Source organism: Grammomys surdaster, unplaced genomic scaffold, assembly GCF_004785775.1.
Source record: "Grammomys surdaster isolate TR1022 unplaced genomic scaffold, NIH_TR_1.0 65, whole genome shotgun sequence".
NCBI lineage: Eukaryota > Metazoa > Chordata > Mammalia > Rodentia > Muridae > Grammomys > Grammomys surdaster.
The window spans coordinates 700,905-718,322 of NW_021604567.1; the positions used below are offsets into that span (position 1 = coordinate 700,905).

The 17,418-nt window shown below is 37.5% G+C and overlaps 1 protein-coding gene across 1 annotated transcript in view; it reads left to right on the forward strand.

The window, feature by feature from the left end:
• Uchl3 (ubiquitin C-terminal hydrolase L3) overlaps positions 1-17,418 on the forward strand; it is a 45,256-nt gene that overhangs the window by 8,626 nt on the left and 19,212 nt on the right. Inside the window, exons 3-6 of the mRNA XM_028771358.1 lie at positions 3,624-3,752; positions 4,382-4,538; positions 4,860-4,945; positions 6,454-6,501. Coding sequence (XP_028627191.1) covers positions 3,624-3,752; positions 4,382-4,538; positions 4,860-4,945; positions 6,454-6,501 — 420 coding nt within the window. The remainder of the gene's footprint in view (positions 1-3,623; positions 3,753-4,381; positions 4,539-4,859; positions 4,946-6,453; positions 6,502-17,418) is intronic.

Below are 17,418 nucleotides of genomic sequence, written 5' to 3' on the forward strand. Positions count from 1 at the left end.
CCCCTTCCCTCCTCTCCTCTCTTCTCCTTTTCTTTTCTTTTCTGAAAACTATTTTATATTTACTTGAGACTGCATATGTCTGAATAGCCCAGCTGGCCTGGCACTGTTGATCTTCCTGCCCCAGCTTCCTGAGTGCTGGAGATATACCCACAGTGCCTGAATTTAAATACCCTAATCTGGTAGCAAGTTTGTGATTGGACTGTAGAATACAAAGTTAATTTTTTTTTGGATCACTAAATTTATTTTGAAATAATAATAATAATAATAATAATAATAATAAAAATAATAATAGTATACTCAAATAGTACCAGTACTGCCTAGATTTCTTTTATACCGTCTTCTTTCAAGAACAGGCATTTTTTAAAAATAAAAACTGTCCTATGGCTGCATATTGTTATTTATAAATTATATTTCTTAATGAAACAAAATTTTAAAGTTGTGGGATTTTAGTGACCTAATTGGTTAGATTTTTTTATTGTTGATGTTGTTATTTTATTCTCCAGTATTTAAAGTAGAAAAGGCAGAAGACTGGTATTAGGGGTTATAATAAGGTCCCCCGCCCTTGCTTTACCCAAACACAGTACTTCAGTTAAGTAGAGATGGTTTTGTAAATGCACATATGGACAGTCTCTTACATCACTAATTGTGAGACCCCTTCGTGGGTCTAGTTAGTTTCGTTGAATTTTTTCCTTTGATTTTTTTTTTTTTTTTTTTAAACCTGGAGCTCACTGGTTTCATTATACTGGCCAGCAAGGACCAGGAATTCGCCTGTCTAGCCTGTCAAGTTGTGGCAGGACAAGAGTGTGCTGCACCCAGCTTTCTGCATGGATTCTGGAGGACCGAGCTCAAGTTCTCAAGCGACACAGAAAGCCAGCACTTTCCCACCTGAGACCCCCGCAGCCACCAGTTTAGTTTTTTAAGATTATTATTTTGCATTTCCTCATAGTTTTGCAACTTTAAGTAAAAAATTGGTCTAGTTCTGTAGAATTTGTCACTTACCTTTAAACTTGACTATGGTAGAGTACCCTTCACCCCCTTTTTAAAATGAGACAATAAAACTGGCTGGTTTTAATAAAACTTACTATAGTTGAGCTTTTACAAAATGTATCCTTTTAGAATTTTTATGTTTGTTTTAAATACAGATCTGGTGTTTATTTTGTATAGAGACAGGACATTTTCATGATCGCTTTTTGTTTTTGAGACAGGGTCTCGCTGTGTCTGGAACTTAGTACGTAGAACAGCTTGGCCTTGAACTCATGGAGATCCTCTTGCCTCTGTCTCCCAAATGCTGGGATTAACAGTGTCTGCCACCATGGCCGGCTGTAGTTACTTTTAAACTGTTCATTCCTTGTATTATGTGATGGCTCCTGATGAGTGACTCATGGCAACGCGGATCCAGAGGAGAGAGCTAATTAATATACTTCATAGATAAGAGTTGAATTGAATTTTTATGGCCTATCATTTCACGACAGGAGTAAGGAGTTAAGGTAAATTGTAACTCTTGTTAAGATTCAATGATTTTTATGATTTAATACAGTGTGTTTTTGTGCTTTTTAATCATTGTGTTCTTAGCTTGATCTTAATCAGTGTCATTATAATTGGTGCCTTTTGATTTTGAATCTTGGTTAGTGCTTATTTCTGTTAGCTTTGCTTATATAACGCTGATTTATACTAAATAAAGTCTCTTTACAGTAACTTAGCAGTTGTGTCCAGGTTGCATTCTTGTGAGAATGTTTATTTTGTAGTACATACATGGAATTACTGGGTCATAGGTGCCATTTAGTGTAACTTTATAGTTAGTATGATTTTATGAGTGTCAAAATTAACAAATCCTCTGATCAGGTCTTACAATTAGAGATGTTACTAGTTGGGGTACAGCTTGGTGTTCCTAGATTCTTCACATCTTATTCAAAGCACTGAAGTAATGCACAGAGATTTGCAAAGGTAGCGGGAAGACTTTTATTTAAAGTGAATTGATGGACTAGGTCAGATTCACTGTTGAGGGGGACAGTGAGCCATGTAATTGAAGCCCTTCAAGGACACCGTTGATGTTTGTGACTTTCTTTTATACATTCAAGTGAAGGCAAAGTTCACTCACTAGGGATGTATGTAGTTTGGATGATTCTCTATTTTGATTGACAGATGTTAAATTATATAATCCTTTTTGAACTATACGTATGCCTTTCTATAATGCATCTGGTTTTAATCATATCCATGCCCAAGTACGCGTGGACAGATAGTAAATAGAGGATTTTCACTTTAAGTACACAGTTTGCTTTACTGCACATATACCCCAAGCCAGTTCAGACTGAATTGGCCTTTTCATTCTTTGGAGTGGGCTGCTCATACTAATAGGTTGCTAAGTGCATTGTTCAGAGAAAGGGGGTGTGTGGATAGTCCACACCAGGTAGACTCCCAGGTTGCTAAACCCTGTGTGCTTGCCTACCTCAGAGACATCAGTTCTGTTGTGGTAATATGCAGAGCTGATGTAATGACCATTAGATTGTAAATAAAGGAGTTGAATGTCCCAATCTTTAACTAGCGGAAAAGGGGATATGCATTGAATAGTCATCATAAACTAGCTTATGTAACGTGCAGACATAGATGGCAAGGTTATCTGTTAAAGTGTACTCATTTCAATTCAAGCAGTATAACGTTAGTGTCGGTGACTTGGCCAGGTATGGTGCTTAGCAATGGGGAAAGATGAGTCAGAGCCCTTCCTTTAACACTGAGCCTTGGAAAACAAATCCTGCTTTGGTTTCTAGGTAGGATGGAATATTGACTGACCTAGACCAGTAGATTTGGAAGAAATGAAGAAGAGAAAGGGAAATGTTTTCAGATCTGCTTGTGAACGCTGAAATCCTGAGTAGAAATGTGGTGAAGAATGACGTAGTGGAGGGGCCCTTGCTCTCTGTGAGTCTAGACCATGCAGCCTGATGGAGAGAGAGCTGATGTAATACATGTTGTGTACTTCTTCCCAAGAGAGATTCTTAGCTGCCTTTCTTTCCATCCATCTGTCTGTCTTGTCTGTCCATCCGTCCATCTTGGAAGTGTTTGCCTGCATGTGTGTCTGTACACATGTAACTTTCTTATTGACAAAATGCTTAGCTATCTGTCTGTAAACTTCAGATGTTATTTTTGGATATCAGTATAAATTGTTGATGTACTAAAATAATAATTCATTATTTAATCGATGCGTTAAAGGCTGGAAATACGTTCTTAAGGAGACTTGTATGTCTTTGACGAAGTCCTGGCTAAAATATATAATGGCAAAGTTATAGATTTGAAAACAGATTTGTTTCCTATGTTATGGATTTTAACTGTTTGTTTGTGATATCCATTGCCCTCTGCCTACCGGACTCATTGTAGACTTGCTTTCCTGTGTTCTTTGACCTCTCAGGCTCTGGTCTATTGACTGTTAAGGACTATATGTATTTATGTGCTACAGCCTGTGTTTGGTAGTGCTGCTTTCTTTCTGTATTCTTAATGAACATTAGTAATATTTGATGACATCCTTTTTAATATATTAGATATGTAGTACACACTTGTTGATCATTTCCTTGTTAACTCTCTGAGGGGTTGTCTCTCACCAGTTAACATTTTGCTGCTTTTTCTTTTACTAGTTTCTCAAGCAATTAGGCCTGCATCCTAACTGGCAGTTTGTTGATGTGTACGGGATGGAGCCTGAACTTCTTAGCATGGTACCAAGACCAGTGTGCGCAGTGTTACTCCTCTTCCCTATCACAGAAAAGGTAATTGTAAAGCAAGATACGCAGTTTCTGATAAATGCAGATTTGTGATGTTGAATACAAAATAGTCTTTAAAAACAAGTGATGCCTTTGTTACGTATAATCAGCAAAATAAAAAGTAAGGAAATCTTAATGCGTATTAAAATAAAAGATAGTTATAGGTTAACAATAAAGCTTTCTGTTAGTCTTTTACCTCCAGCTTTTTTATCTTAACAAATATGGTTAGCTCGCCTCAGCTTTGTGACAGCGACTGACTTTAACACTGGTGCATGAAGCTGAGTGTCAAGGAGTGTGACTGCAGTCCTTGCTACCTGAAAGGCTGAGGCAGGAGAATCGTTTGAGCTCAGGAGTTGCAGACTGGATTGAGCAATACAGTGAGACCCTTGTGTCTCCCACGAGCAATGAGTCAAGTCACCGGTGTGAGAATGCCTTTTCTTTCTCAGATTGTTACCGTAGACAGTTAGCACTTGTTCTCAGTCTTTTATCAGCCTGGTATACAGTGATGTTATGATCTTACTCTAAATTCTGTCTTATCTTAGGCTCCACCTCGCCTTTCGTACCCTTCCTTTACAAACTTGTCTTGTTTAGTGTGTGGTTTTTGCATGAGGACTATTGACTTTTTCCCCCAATAGTATGAAGTCTTCAGAACAGAAGAGGAAGAAAAAATAAAATCTCAAGGACAAGATGTTACATCATCAGTATATTTTATGAAACAAACCATCAGCAATGCCTGTGGAACGATTGGACTAATCCATGCCATTGCGAACAACAAAGACAAGATGCACTTTGGTAAATCACTTTCTGTTCCAGTTTTTCTCTTCAGATGTGTTAACTTCATTAAACAGTAGGGGGTGCTCTAATTCTCTCCAACTATAAAGTAATGGTTATGGGAGTGTATATATGTATAACCTGCCAGGACAGAAATAAATCCTTCCCATTCTTCATATTGTTGATGAACAGTTCAGTAAAAGAATATTTGACTTAATTATTTATCTCAATATTCTTAGATTCTTACCAATTAAAGAATTTTTACCTTAAAAAATTACAGCAGTTACTGTTAAATGTTTTTGTAATTAAAATTAAAATTTTAATCATTTTTGAAATTCTCAGAATCAGGGTCAACATTGAAAAAGTTCCTGGAGGAGTCTGTATCAATGAGCCCTGAAGAAAGAGCCAAATACCTGGAGAACTATGACGTCAGTACCTTCTTTCTATCCAACCTCATCCATGGGCACTTTGACAGGATTGTAGATTCTGTTTAGCAGTTTGTCATGAGGCCATAGTTTGGGGAGGCATCATTGTCATATCCATAAGAAAGGACTTCAGTTTTACTGAGGTAACTGTACCTGAAATATCTGTAATGTTGCTCAGTTGACAGTTCTGTGTCCAGAGCAGATGAATAAATAATTTAGTTTGCAAATTAAGTCCTGGGCACTGTAATCCAGTTTGAAGTGATCGTTTTAACATTGATTATTTTTGAAAATCATATTTCTTTTGAAGGCCTTTTGCCTTTTAATAACATCAATAGATGATAAGTTCTTTGAACTTAGAAGAAATACAATGTACATTTTTATACAGTTTGTTTAATGTTCCAAAATATCTTAGTTGCTTTAAGTTTAAAAATATTTGGAAGTTTTATACAACATCCTTATTTTGCATAAAGTAAGTGAACAACATGATAGTTGCTAGTAATTCCCCCAGTAAGAGGTTGCTGCCACTGATGGTTTTATAGGAAACATGTATGTGTATACACAATAGGTTTTTAATTGGATCACACTGTAATACTGTTTTATAACTTGCTTTTTTCACTTATCACAAACGTATTAACACCAGTAAGTATATATTTAACATTATTATTTTAATGGCTGAGTAGCTTTCCATTGTATAGTATATTTAACTAGTAAAATGCTGTTTGAAATCCAAGAGTTTTCTCTCTTTTTCACTACTTAAAATTATTACAAATTTGAGTGAAATATATTACTGTCTGAGGTTTTAGAACCATTCTTAATTTCATATAATCATGTACATTAACTACATCAACATATTAATGCCTAGAAGAGAAACTGCTAATCAGTTTGCATGTCTTAAGGCTTTAACACTTATCACCAAATTGCTATACATAACAATTAGACTTTTACCCCTGATTTTCTATTCTGTCCATTTCTCTGCATCTTTGATAGTAGTGGGGTTGACTGCAGCTCTTTTAAGTTTAGCTAACTGAATTCCCTAGCTTCTCATAAATGCATGCCTTTTGCACCACATGTTAAAATTGCCAACTGAAATGCATGATTAAGCAGAAATCCAGGCAGAGCCACAGGAGCATGCCCCTTGGAGAGACAGATGGCTGAGCGTCTTCAGTCTCTGTGAGATGCTCACTTTATTCTAGTCCCAAGTGAATAAAGTGTTAAGTGTTGCTCTAATAATTATCGAAGCTAAATGACGCTCTCCTTGCACTGTGTACATTAGACACGACGAGCCAGTCAGTTTCCTAATGCTTCAGGGATTTGTGGGTAGAAAGGACAGCAGTTCATTTGCTTACTGAGATACAGTTCTGAAAGGTTTCATGCTAAACTGCTCCTAAAGTTCTTCCCCTTTCCCGCCTCGTTCCAGGATTCTAGATGGGGAACCCTGAGCTTTGTGCTGTTTTCATTTAAAAGATGGAGTTGTTTTATGTTTTTGTAAATAGTTTATATTCTTATTACAGGCTATTCGCGTTACTCATGAAACCAGTGCACATGAAGGTCAGACTGAGGTATTTCACATTTCTTTTCAAAAATGTTGCTCTGTGTAAATTTGACCTTCTATTGTAAGACTTGTGTGGAAATGTATTTCCCTACTTTGGTTTTCTTTTTGTTTTTCGTTAGAATTTGTTTTTGCAACAGCAGCAACCATAGAGTGATAGCAAACAAAATGTTTTGTCCATGTTGTTAACATGGTACCATAATGTCTGGTCCACCTTGCCAGATCTGTTCACAGGTTGTAGGTGGTTTTGCTCCTTACTTTACTCAACAGGTGGCCTGCTGTTTCCCTGTCAGATTCCTGTGACTTCTTCATATCCACTTAGCCTGTATGGTTTTGGGGCATTGCTGTCATACCTAGCTTCCAGAATACATCGTGTTGCTCAGTGGCTCTGTTCTGGGCCACCATGGTCTTCACCAGCTTCATGCTGATGGGGTGCTCTGCTGGTCACGGCTATGCTCCCTCCGTTGCCTCTTCTCCCTTTATTGACTTCTCTCAGCCATTCAGTCTCTCTGCTTGTCTAAAGCCCTTGCTCTTGTGGGAACTTTGTCAGAAAATATCTAGTTAGAATGCCTAGAATTTAATTAAAGCCAATGGTCTGTTTAGAGCAGCAGGCAGTTGTACATTTTCTCCATGTGACTTGAAATCACACTTTCCAGGGCAGAGATGATTTTGGAAAAAGAATGGAGCCAGTGAAAGGGGGAAATTATGAAAATGTCATGATAAAATTCGTTATTTTTTACACTTAATGTATATTAATAAACAACAGGAAAAACTCACATTTCACACAGAATGATATTGCCTATTGACTTTAAAAATACTTGGAAATTTTTTTATGATTAAGAAACTGATTTGGCCGGGCGGTGGTGGCGCACGCCTTTAATCCCAGCACTTGGGAGGCAGAGGCAGGCGGATTTCTGAGTTCGAGGCCAGCCTGGTCTACAGAGTGAGTTCCAGGACAGCCAGGGCTACACAGAGAAACCCTGTCTCAAAAAAAAAAAAAAAAAAAAAAAAAAGTAAAAAAAAGAAACTGATTTTAGATTAGTCTTAAATCCATTTTAAGGCTGAAATACTTTGATACTGTGATATAGCTGTAATTATTCTTTTCGACTGTATGACTGCGGGTGTTTGATTAATTGAAACACTGAGTGTCCTTGTAATTATCCCTTCTAAGCTGCTCTTGGATTTGTCTTTTACCGCTGGAGACTGTTGGCATGTATTCAGTTTACGGTAGGCCACTGGAGTGAGCAGCTTGGAGTTAGTTCAGTGTTCCTGTTGTTTACACTGCTTGTTGTGGGCCCTAGGAAGTTTGGGTTGCGGAGTTGTTGGGTTGAGTAAAAACTAGTGATGAGGACCAATAGGAGATTATCATCAGATGCCAGTTACTTACACTAAAGCAATCCATGTATAGTCACTTCCAGGAATGTTTGTCTTTGTGGTGCCTTCTCATGTCCCTTCTGGAGCTTCAGTCAGTGTATTGGCTTACCACCTAAATGACAGACACATCTCTTTTTGTCCAGACTAAAAGTTGATTGTACTTTGTGATCCTGGATGCCACCACAGGAATGACCCACTGACGTTTTAGAATGTCCTTGTCCTTGTTGAAGGTTGTTATCTGGACCTTCTTTTCTTCCCTTCATGCTTCTACAGTTTTAACTCCATTACATTTCCTGACATCTAATTCAGTTGTGACTTAAACTTTTGTTTTCCTAGTGCAGTGATTCTCAAAGTGGAGTGGAGGAAGGTAGTATTTTTTAGAGGGCTTTTCTCAAGCGTTGCTCCCACAAGAATTAATTCTTCTCCTGCCTTATCATGTCTCACAGTTAAGAGTCATTGTTAGAGCTATATCATTTATATACATTATAGCTTGGAGACATATGGGGTTAAAAAACAGAGTTTGAGGCTGTTCATACATTTCTCTCTCAATATCGCCCCCTTTAGCCTGTCTGTCTTCAAGCCTCTCCTAACCCTGGCTGCTTCGGCTATTTCTCTGAAAACATTCCTCTCTAGCAAATCTCTTACTTTATTGCTATTCTTTCTTATAAATTCTCTTTGTGAAAATACTTCTTTTCACAGCATCTGCATTTCTGATTTCTCCTCAGCCTTCAGGATTAGCTTCAATGTGACTCTCTACATAAAGCACTCAATAACTTGGATATATTTTATCTATGCTATGCACTCTTTCATGTGACTTCAATATTTTGCATTTATTTATTTTTCATGTTCTTTTTTAGATACTTAAATATACATTTTTTAAAGCCACACGTGGTAGTATATAAGCTTAAAATTTTAGTACTTTGAAGGCTGAGGCATAAAAAGCAGCAGTTTGAGGTAACCTAGTCTACATAATAATGAGTTCCAGGGTCACCTAGGCTGCTGAGTCTGCAGTTTGAGGTAACCTAGTCTACATAATAATGAGTTCCAGGCTCACCTAGGCTACATAGTGAGACCCTGTGTAAACGAACAAACAGTGATACACATTTTCCTGCATTTGAACAATTCTAGACTCAGGATCTGTCTAAACTGTTGGCAGAATTTACTTACTACTGTTTCTACCTTAGTGGTATATAAAATTCCTCCTATAAGTAAATAATAGTACCTTAGTTTATGAGGTAGGGAATTTTACCTCTTGTTGTGGTTCTCAGGCCTAAGAGTGATATGTTTATTTGCACATTTCAAGTTATTCAGAACTGTTGTTTACACATAAGGCTTACTACATATTTATTGATTTCAGTATTGGGTTAGAAATGTCTTTTGTGGTATGAAAACTTAAAAAAAAAAATCTGGCTCAACAGTTAAAAGCACTTACTGTTCTAGAATAATTCTCCCAGAACTGAACCTGGGTTCAGTACCAAGCACTCACATGGGCTAGCTCATAGCTCCTTGTTATTCTAGTTTCAGATGATCTGAAACACTCATCTGGCCTCTGTGGGTACCTGAATGTGATACAAATATACAATCAGACACAACACTTTTAATCTCAGTACTTAAAGGAAGCAGAAGCATGAGAATGTCTGGGAGGTCTAACCCAGCCTGGTCTATATAGTAAGCTCCAGACCAGCTATGGAGAGCCAGTGAAACACTGTCTTTAAAACAAAAACAAGACAGATTTTTTGGAGTTCTTCAGTAAATTTTGTTTTTTTCAGCGCTGAAGACCAAACCCAGGGTCTTGTGCTTGCTAGGCAGGCATTCTACCACTGATCTAAATCCCCAACCCCATCAGTAAATATTTTAACTAGAGCATTTTTATATGAGGTCAGTCCCTTGTTTTGTATGGTTGGTTTGCACATTACAAGATGATCTTACAGCCAGGCAGTGGTGGCTCACGCCTTTAATCCCAGCACTTGGGAGGCAGCCTGGTCTACAGAGTGAGTTCCAGGACAGCCTGGGCTATAAAGAGAAACCCTGTCTCGAAAAAAACAAAAACCAAAAAAAAAAAAAAACCCAAAAAGAAAAAAACAACCAAGATGATCTTACTACTTTCTCCTAGTAATTATATATTAATGTCCTCTTGTCACTGAATAAAAAGGCCCACATCCATTTCACAACCAGCTTAAACCTCTATCAGGAACAATTTGTCTCTCTTCATCTTATTTCATTAATCAAGAACATGCTGTACAGGATGATTGACTACAAGCCCAGCAGAACGAGGCATTTTCTCAGTTGAAATTCCTCTTCCAGATAATTCTAGCTTGTGGCAAGTTGACAAAAAAAAAAAAAGTTAGGGGAAAAAAACAATAACAACAAAACTAACCAGAACACTATCAAATAATGGAGATTTGGTAATAGAACTTTAGTTTTAATATGATGTTCAGCTTAATACCATATTTGGACTTTTCGTAACATAGTAAACACAAGAGCCTTCTGGTATACCTCTTTTCACTGTAGAGATACCCCTTTCTCACCTCTCTGATCTTGCCTTCAGTCCTTTTCCAGGGAGGCCTTCTTTCATCATCTACCTGTGTTATTGTCTATCATCAAATGCCATTTCCTTCCTGGTCTTTTAAAAGTCTGTAGCAAGCTTGTTCTTCCTTTCATTTACTTCTTCATCTTGCTCACTTACTAAGATGTGGGCTCCATGAGAACATGGACCTTGGTTGTCATACATGCTTCCCAGTGTAAGGCTGGCTGAAACAGGCTTCAGTAAAAAATAACATGGTATAAAAGTTTAGAACATAGGATGTAGGTTTTCGTACTGACTCCTGTGCTTATTAATGTGGGCGAGATATTTTCCTTGTGTAAACTAAAGCTAATACTTCCTACCTTATGAGATTACTATAATGATTAGTGAGTTACTCTCAAAAGTTGCTTAAGAGTGGTGCCTGGCGTTTGACGGGCAGTCGGTGAATATGGACAGTGATATTATTTTACTAGGCATTGAGAAGATTTAATCTGATTGGCAATGGGAATGAAGTCAAATCAAAGGAAGCTTGGACTTTATAGGCAAAGGTACCAGAGATGCCGTGTCTAGTGTTAACAAATTGGGTTTCTGAATTGAGTTTAGATCATGAAATTGTATTTACTTTGTAATGGAATATAGTGGTTTTGACCTATTAAAAGCTTTGAGCTTATGTGTATAAGTCTTAATGTCATGGCAGATATTTTTAGTCTTTTGTCTTTGGATAAGAGCTTGTGAACTCTCAGAAGAGAATAACGGGGAGGCAGAAATAAACTCGGGGTCACCTAGGTAATAGGAGGAATGGACAGAGGAAGAGGAACCAGTAGTTAGCGTGTACCGAAGCTGATCACAGACATAGATGGCATCATTTGGACACCCAGGACATGACGAGAAGGTGGGCCAGAAGGGGCTTGTGTGCTGAGATTTGCGAACTAAAGGAGAAATCCGTTAGGTTGAGCCACTAATATTTTGTGTTTTGTTTTTTGTGTTTTTACTTGTTTGTTTGTTTGTTTGTTTTGTTCTGTTTTGTTTTCCAGAAGATTGGCGGTGGTCTACTGCCACAGTTGAATTGTTTCATAGATGTTTTTCACTATCTCACCATTATTGTCTGTCAAACACTGGCTAATTCAGAAATTTGGGCAGTAGGTCCACTTCACTTAGCTTTGTTTACTCACTGAAAGGTATTTCGTTTGTTTTTAAAACTAAACTTAAAACAACAAAAAACTAAAAACAACAACAACAAGAAAACCGGGAGAATGGGACACTAGTCATTAAGTTTTCAGTGGAGGCATCTCTCTGTCCTTTGATCTGTCACTTGTTACATCACCGTTTTGTGTTCTCGATAGCTAGAATAAGCATGTCTTTAGGCTGATGCCCATTTAACAATGGTACAGAAGTGACTCAGTGTGTGCTGTGTGCTTCTCTAGGAGCTTTAGGATTACAGGTATTATCTCCCTTTACAGATGAAGCAGCTGCCGCAAGGTGAGGCTCAGCCTCTGTCCCCAAGGCTTAGCCAGAACTTGAACTCGGGCAGTCTCGCTGCGTGGTCCACTTCTAGTCCTGCCAGCCAAGTGCTGGGATCACAGGTGTGTGCCCCCATGCCAGGCCACACAACACAACAGAAAGCTGACAGGCTGGTTGTGTAGCCACTTTATGCTTTGCACTAAAGTGATGATCGTCCTACCTCGGGTGGGAAATGGACTGACTGAGAAACAGTAACCTGATAGCGTTTTAGTTGTGCCTGAATTTCATCTCTGCAGTGATTTTGTGATTTTTGTCTTTAAAGTGCCATGTTAGAAAATTTAGTGAGATTATATTAAGCAAAGTTTTGATCAATACAAGTGTTGTTCTACATATATGCTACAGTAAGTAGTATGTGGCTCAATGCTAAATGTGTGGTTAGACATTTGAATAGTTATGAAATGACTATAATTAGATATAAGCATATTTACTTAATTTAGAAAGGACTCTAAGTATCCAGTCCTGTCAGAATGCTGGAGGTGGTTCAAAGATGATACAGTCTGGATGTCTACCAGATTACCTGGCAGAATAAAAGATTCTTTTGAGACACAGTCAAACTCTACTTTCAGGTCATTTGCTAGAAAGAACCATGTAAACTATAGTAATCATTACTGATTTTAGCTTACAAAAAAAGCATACAAGTTTATTCTTTTAAATAAACATGCCAAAATTGAAAGTATACCAAAAAATACATTTAGCATTAGTTACATATTTAATTCCAATCTTTAAGAATAAGCTAAACAGTTCTTATTCAAAACTTTAATAGAAATAAATCTTTGCATACTTTCAGGTGAGTGAATCATAATTTGCTTTCCAGTTCCTTAATTTTGACGGTTAGATTCACAGTTTTTCAACTTAAAAATAGACTTTATTAAATATAATTCTTTACCCAGATGTTCATTGATGGTTCTTCCAAAGAGGTTCCTCATAGGTGCGATTACTGGGCTAAGGGATAGATATGTGTAAGGTTTTCAGCCCATAGGGTAATTGTCTTTCCTTTACTTGGTCAATTAAACAAGTGAATTGAACATGTTCTGTGCTAGAAGCTGTGCACTGTAAATATGAATAAGAAAGTTTTTTTCTTCAGAGATCTTCTGTTTCAGTCACTAATGGCTTTGAGCATAGCCAATGCTAGTGATTAAATTCTTAAATGTTCCCTCTTTTTAATTGATTTTTTGACAGTTTCATACATATAAATAGTGTGTTTTGATACCAGTGTTAAATTCTGTTTTTACATTTTTCATTGCTTGACAGAAGGACATGTTTCCTTGCTAATGACTATTCAAAGTTCTTTAGTAAGTTTGTAAAATGAAATTAAGTCACAAAATAAAATCAAATTTAATTTATAATGAAGTATATAATTAGTTTTGGTTAGTGTTGACTTTTACATGCAAATTTAATTGCTGGATAAGATTCTGATGTCAAGTATATAGTCACAGATAGATATATATAATTAAGACTATATCACACACAGTTGTGTCTCAGTATTTCTAGTGGATAGTGTTATAGAAAAAATAATTTCTTCTGTAAAATATTTGTTTAACTTTTATTCATTGTTCATTTTATGTGTCCTTTGAATAGATTAGTATTTGCATATAACATATATATATACATACATATATATATATACACATATACACACACACACATATATCCTCTTGTGTTCTTAAAACCATCTGTAGATTTCTTTTTGGTAGATATTAGATGTCAGGGAATAATAAGAAAAACTATATTTTGTCAGCACACATACATAAAATATAATAGTAATTTTCAGTCTTTGATTGGTTAAATCAGCATACGGAGAGATCATAGAAATGTAGTGAGTGTCTCTGTGTGTGTGTGAGAGAGAGAGAGAGACTCTGTTAGAATCTAGTTAGTGATTGTATAGATACAATTTATACCTTCCTTGCAAACTGAATCGAAGATGTTTACATTGTTTTAAATCTCTCACTCCCTTTGTTTTGTGTGCATCAGCATGCTTGTGAGTGAATACCAGGGCGTGTGTTTGGAGGTCAGAAGACAACCTTTTGGAGGTTTTTTTCTTCCATCCTGTAGGTCCAGGACCCTACATCTCTAGGTCATTAGGTTTGGTGGCAGGAGCCTGTGCCTTTTGAGCCATCTTGCCAGCCCTGAGGCGTAGCAGACATCATCCCATTCTGCACAGAGCAGCTCCTGCATACCCGAGGGGAAGGCTCACTCGCATTTTTAACCCTTCCTCGAGGGCTTTTCTGTCTTCTTCCCTTTGCTGTGAAGGACTTAGTTCCTATGTAGAACTTAGTTCCTATGTAGAACTTAAATTTCCGATTAAGGTATGTAAGTCCAATTTTGCCAAAAAGTTTGAAATTTTAGAGGCTGGAGAGATGGCTCAGCAGTGAAATGGGTTTGGTTCCCAGCACCCATGTCAGTGGCTCAGGACCCCTGGCAACCGTAACTCCAGCTTACCGAAACCCTCTCTGACCTCCTTGAGTACCTTCACTCAGTGTGCACACACAGACCAACACATAACTGAAAGTAAAATAAGTTCTTTATAAAGTTGGAACCATTTTAGTTTATTTTCCACAACCTGATTCCCTTTCTAAGACTTGGGCTGCCTGGCTGGCTCCTCAGGCTCTCTGGGGGCTCTCTCCGTCCACTGTGGCTTCTCCACCTTTTCCCTGAATGGAGGGAGGCCTTGCCTTTCTCTGACCTCTCCTCCTTTTCCAGTTTCTAAATTTCAGAAATGGGAGTGGTAAGCTATTCCTTGAAGGGAAACATCTATACTGAACTCAGGAAATCCACCTTTCAGATCTAACTAGATGCCATTCTCCCATCTGAAACAGCCTTAGTTAAGCAGAATTGACATGGAGATGGGAAGGCTTTACGTTCATTGTGGTCTACAGATCAGAAGGCATTTTAGGATAAAAGAATTTTGTACTTAATGAAAAACTTATTTGGGGCTACTCTCAAATTATGTGAAAAGAATTTCTGAGACTTAGTCTAGGTAGCTTGACAACAGTAAGTCCACATTTCACATAACATTAGAAATTAGGAACTGGCCGGGTGGTGGTGGCACATGCCTTTAATCCCAGCACTTGGGAGGCAGAGGCAGGAGGATTTCTGAGTTCGAGAGTTCAAGGCTAGCCTGGTCTACAGAGTGAGTTCCAGGATAGCCAGGGCTACACAGAGAAACCCAGTCTCGAAAAACAAAAACAAACAAACAAACAAGAAATTAGGAACTGAAGTGAGAACACAGTTGTTAGCGCTCATGGGAGAGTGGGTGTCAAGAGAATCTGAGGCTGTGTGCGTCTGCCTCATACAGTGAAGAGACATTGCCGATAGAGTCTGTGGTGCTAGTTTATGGGTTTGGTTTCTGGCTTGTGCTTGATTTTGTCATCTTTGCCTATTGAATGGGGAGAAGTTTTCATCTTTTGTATGGATCTGACTTTATTTTTTCTATTTTAAATTCCAACTTTAAATTTCGTATCCAGTGTATTGTGCTGAAATCTAACCTAAAATTTGCAGAAATTGGCCGAGCAGTGGTGGCGCACGCCTTTAATCCCAGCACTTGGGAGGCAGAGGCAGGCAGATTTCTGAGTTCAAGGCCAGCCTGGTCTACAGACTGAGTTCCAGGACAGCCAGGGCTACACAGAGAAACCCTGTTTCGAAAAACAAAAACAAAAAAAAATTGCAGAAATTGATTTAAAATTAAATTATAATACTGATTTTAAGGTTTGGAAGCCTTATGAATATGTATCTCCATCCAGAGACACATATGATTCTTTAAAAGATTATAAATTTATAAGTTTTTTTTACTGTATTCAACATCCTTAAAAACTTTTTTTTTTTTTTTTTGGTTTTTGGTTTTTGGTTTTTTCGAGACAGGGTTTCTCTGTATAGCCCTGGCTGTCCTGGAACTCACTCTGTAGACCAGGCTGGCCTCAAACTCAGAAATACACCTGTTAAAGGCATGCGCCACCACCGCCCGGCCTTAAAGAAGTTTTTGCTTTTCTTCTTTTTAAGACTCAGTGATAGTTCTAATGTTAAAAGACTACCCTGTGAGGCAGAGGCATGATGGGTCAGAGGTTAAGAGCACTTGCTACCCTTCCAGAGCACTGGCAGCTTCTGGCAACCATGTTGGACAGCTCACAGACTGTAACTACAGTCTCAGAGAATCAGTTGCCTTCTTCAGGCCTCTGTGGGCACTACATCAGTGTGACATAAATTCAGACAGACAGAACCACTTACATGAAATAAAAATACCAAAAGGAAATCTTTTATACTCAATTATGAGCAAGTGCATATTTTATTAACAAGTCATAGTCATGATATAAGAAGCTAATTTAAAAAAAAAAAGGTGTTTACTATACTCTGTTGGTTTATGGTATTTCCAATATGTAACTATTCCTTTTGAAGATACAACTAGTTTCTCTAAGTCTTCTCTATAAGTAAATAAATAAATAAATCTTAAAAACAAAAAAGTCAGGCAATGTTGAGGATACAGCACAGTTTTCTAGTTAGGCTTTGAGTTCAGTCTCCAGCACTAAAAAGAAAAACAGGGAAGTAAATAAAATAAATACAATTTTATTCTTTAAGAACATTTTAAAAAAGATTTCTTTGCTATTTAATGTGTATAAGTATTTTGTTTGGATGTTTGTCTGTGGACCACATGCATGCTTGGTACCTGCAGAGGTCAGCAAAAGGCATTGGATCCCCTGGCACTGGAGTTACGGATGGTTGTGTGCTGCCATGTGAGTGTTGGGAATGAAGCCCAAGTCCTCTGTAGGAGCAGCCAGTGCACACAGGAGGCTGAGGCAGGAAGAGTTTGAGGACAGCCCAGGTATGTGCTGAGACCCCAATCTCTAACTTCCCTCCACGCCCACCTCCCCAAGTCCTCAGGAAATCTTAACCTAGCCATAGTCTGTTGGTGATTATGTTGTATATGTTTTTGAGAATTGTAATTGTTTTAAGTATCTTTCATGTTCAGGAAATTGCATGTTGTCATGTAATTATAAATGATGACAGGTTTCAGTGAAAAAATGCTTTGGCTATAAGCCAAATTATACTTACTCTATTGTAGCATTTTATGATAGTTTAGATGTCACTTAACAGACATTTGGTTTCTAACGGGAAAATATAGTAGAGAATTTACTTTTTAGGCAGGTTTTCTGTCTCTTTTGAAGTTCTAGGTAATTTCATTTTGGTATTTTAATTTCATAAAGCAGTTCTAATTGCTTGGTGTTAAATTATCTGAAGAATAATTTTGTCATTTTTTTAAAAGAGTATGTGCATATTATTTGTGAAAGAAGTTTTTTCCTTAAGGACCTGAGATTTTTTTATCTTATTTACCGTCTTCCCGCAAATAGTTATAAATTTGACAATCAAAAAGGAAATTAGAATTATGTTTGGAGAATGCAGGTAGAAATGATAAAGATGCATCTGTGAATCAGTTAAATTATCGACAGTGATGGAGTGAAGTAGCTATCTGTATTATGGAAAATATTGATATTGGTGCCAGCTGTTATAAATTCAGTT